General features: G+C 38.1%; 1 protein-coding gene across 1 annotated transcript; it reads left to right on the top strand.

Moving 5' to 3' along the window:
- Nucleotides 1-324: 324 nt before the first annotated feature.
- LOC139582333 (uncharacterized) lies at nucleotides 325-1,442 on the top strand. Its single transcript, XM_071412323.1, has 5 exons — nucleotides 325-438; nucleotides 578-655; nucleotides 919-1,048; nucleotides 1,158-1,240; nucleotides 1,341-1,442. Exons 1-5 carry the CDS (start codon nucleotides 325-327, stop codon nucleotides 1,440-1,442), a joined length of 507 nt encoding a protein of 168 aa, XP_071268424.1.
- Nucleotides 1,443-3,825: the final 2,383 nt, after the last annotated feature.

The following is a 3,825-nucleotide window of genomic DNA, read 5'->3' on the forward strand; positions in this document are numbered from 1 at the left end:
TAGAAACATCTCAAAGATGATCACTGGAAACAGGATGCACCTGAGCTCAATTTCGAGTCTCATAGCAAAGCATCTGAATACTTATGTAAATGCAACATTTCAGTTTTAAATTATTTATAATTTAGCAAACATTTCTAAAAACCATTTTTTTCTTTGTCATTATGGGGTATTGTGTATAATCCATTTTAGAATAAGGCTGTAACGTAACAAAATGTGGAAAAAGTAAATGGGTCTGAATACTTTCTGAATGCACTGTATAGTGTATCAGTGTATCTTATTAAAATTATGTCTAAATACACCTATATTTCTCTTATTCCAGGGATCATGTGTTGGATAAGAGTTGCTGTCATCTGTGTTCTGATAAGCCTGGTGAAGGCTCAGAAAGAGTGCTTTAAACGTGTTGTATGGAGCGATCTACTGCACAGCTTAAACATCTTGGTAAATATCCTACACAATGCGCAAATATAATATACGTTTACACATTTAAAAAAATCATGCATAACCATTCCACAAAACATTTTTTGATTTCCTTTCCACATCCATGTGACAATATGCTATGTTCTGTACATCTCATCAGTGCAAAGACATCTCCTATGAGTGTGAGCATCACCACGATAAGGCCAGTCTCTGTGATCCTCAGCTGATGCTCGGTCAGGTAAAAGAAACAGGTTGACATTGTCATCAAATAGTCAATCACTTTCCATGTATATGATGTTGATCTCTGTAATAAAATGCGGGATCACTGAAATTCACCTGCTCCCTAGATGCCTATTAGTCTGAATCCAACTTCAATTGCTAGGTTTTTATCATTGTTGTGAGCAATTGAGTTTGGATCCAGATTGATGTGTTTGATAGCATGCTAACATAATTAAATCAGGGAGATACAGAGTTTGAAGTGCTTCTCTCTATTTTCAACAGATGGAACACAAAGAAGTAGTTCTGGCTGACATCATGAAGAAGGCTGTGACCATGTATGAGAAAAGCCCTCAGTTTGACAACTTCAGGGAACAATTGGCCATGTCACAACATAGGCTAACATCTTGTGTGAGTGGCTCCAACAAGCTTTCGCCTGTATTGCTAATATCATCTTCACATTTTAGTTTTCCACGTGTGTTTTTTATTTGCTATTAACTCATATTCATTCTGACCATAGGCAGTGGCACAACTCCATTCAAATGCTGACCATGAGCCAGTGACTACATGCTTTAACAAACTGGAGAATTTCCTCCATCACAAAAAGGTCAGTGTCACAATATTACAAGTGATACGATGGTGTTGGATAGACTGAATGTGATGACAACGTGCAGTAAGCTGATTATAAACTGTTATATCTTATTCAGGCTCATATACAGTGTGCTTGGAAGATTATCCACATCACAGTCAGAGAAATCCTTCAGAGACTTGAGAAACGCACCGTCAGAGGACTACGACGAAGAAGATGATTGAATCATTTTGTTCATTACAGCAACATTGAAAAAGAAATTGCTTTGTATTTAATGAATTTTTATTGTTTTATTGGGGGAAATACATGTGTTAGGGCTTGTTTATTAAATACAAATATGTGTATTTAAATGTTGGTTGTTGGCAATCGTTTATTGGAGTGTGTTGTGAAGCTGTAACTTTTATGTTCTTTGATATTCTTGTTAGTTTGTGCATTGGGCCACCAGATGGCGACAATTCATATTGAACAAACATCCCACTAGAGGGTGCAAATATCTTGCCAAATGTATCACATATTTCATTATAGTGGCATGAATGTTGTCTTCCTTTATAAAGAATACACAATATCAGAATGGCAGTTTAAACTGGTCAGTGTAGAAATATGAGGCTTCATTTCAAACTGCAAAGCCACCTTGATGGACTGCATCACATAGATCTACCTTTCTATGACAGGTTTGGGGGCACCACTACAAATAAATAATACACACACACACACTAGGTAGAGATCATGTGAGAGAAAGTAAGATAGTGTGTTCCCGCTGTAAAAACTAAATGATCAATGTCCTGCTCCATATATTCCCTATAAACGTGAATTTACCCACACACAGACACGATACAGAGAGAGAGAGAGAGAGAGAGAGAGAGAGAGAGAGAGAGAGAGAGAGAGAGAGAGAGAGAGAGAGAGAGAGAGAGGCTCCCAAGTGGTGCAGCCGGGAAGCGTTTCCTCTCTACACCCACACAAACAGCTCGCGAGTGCTTGTAGTGCCAGTTGCAGTTTGACAAAATATTCACACATCATTTTAGGAGAAAAGAAACTTACTGAGATAATTGCACACTATATTAGTACTATATGCATTTGTCACATTTGACCTCTTTCACCATCAAAGTAGGTATATTGCCAATAAATTCAAGGGTTGTTGAGCTTTTTAGATAGATCAATACTTTGCTTACTATTGTATAGGAGTATCAAAGTCCCTTGAAGAATACACTGATTTGTGTAAGCCCAACAGGCGTGATATCCCAGAAACAGCATCTCTTTGGTATAAAAGTACCATGGACTTGCAACGAAGGGCATCACAAAACCCTCATCTAAATCAGGGAACGAGAACAAGACGCAGCATCTTACTGTTGAGAAAGGACATCTACTCTGAGGTAACGTTCACTTATTTTTTTGTGCATTCTGTTGATGATAGAAAAACGTAACATTTTAGGACACAATTATTATAATCTTGAATGGATCTGACCATTCTGGATGATAGATACACTACATAACCAAAAGTGTGTGGACATCTGCTTGTTGAACATCTCATCCCAAAATCATGGGCATTAATATGGAGTTGGTCCCCCCACTTCTAAGTTTGAGTTGATTTTTTTATTAAAACTTCTTGTCAATAGGGGGGCGCTGTTTTCACTTTGGAAAAAATCGTGCCCAAATGAAACGGCCTCGTACTCTTTTCTAGATCATACAATATGCATATTAGTATTACTATTGGATAGAAAACACTCCGAAGTTTCTAAAACTGTTTGAATTATGTCTGTGAGTTAAACAGAACTCATTTTGCAGCAAACTTCCATGCAGGAAGTGAAAAATCTGAAAACGAGGCTCTGTTTCAGGGCCTGCCTATTCAATTGCCTTATATTTATCGATATGCATGCACTTCATACGCCTTCCACTAGATGTCAACAGGCAGTGGACGGTGGAATGGGGTGTCTAGCTTGATCTGAGGCCGAACAAGAGCTTTTGGAGTGGCAGGTCAGGAATTTTCTTTGTCTACCAAGGCGCGCCGCGGAGCTCGACATTGGCTTCTGAAAAGCGTTACGTATACACGGCGAATATCTCCGGCTCTGATTTTATTTGATACATGTGATAATAACATCATAAAGTAGGTTTTTTCAACCGAGTTTTATCAGTTTATTCAACGTTTATTGGGACTTTTGGAATTTTCCGTTCTTTGCGCCAAGAGTTGATGGGCATGTTCGCGCCACATGGCTAGCCAAGGTTGCTAATTCGACAGAAGAAATGGACATTCTAAAACCAAACAACGATTTATTCTGGACCAAGGACTCCTTGTACAACATTCTGATGGAAGCTCAACAAAAGTAAGAAAACATTTATGATGTTATTTCGTATTTCTGTGTAAAATGTTGAGTCCTATTCTCCGCCGGTTTGGTGAGCGCTGTCTCGCAATAACGCAAGCTGTATGTTATGGTAAAGTTATTTTAAAAAATCTAACAAAGCAGTTGCATTAAGAACCAGTGTATCTTTCATTTGCCATACAACAAGTATTTTTATGTAAAGTTTATGATGAGTTCTTTGGTCAGATTAGGTGAGTGTCCAAAATATCTCTGGAGATTCTGGTGAATCGATGCTACGTATTCACAGTG

The sequence above is a fragment of the Salvelinus alpinus genome, chromosome 8 (assembly GCF_045679555.1).
Source record: "Salvelinus alpinus chromosome 8, SLU_Salpinus.1, whole genome shotgun sequence".
NCBI lineage: Eukaryota > Metazoa > Chordata > Actinopteri > Salmoniformes > Salmonidae > Salvelinus > Salvelinus alpinus.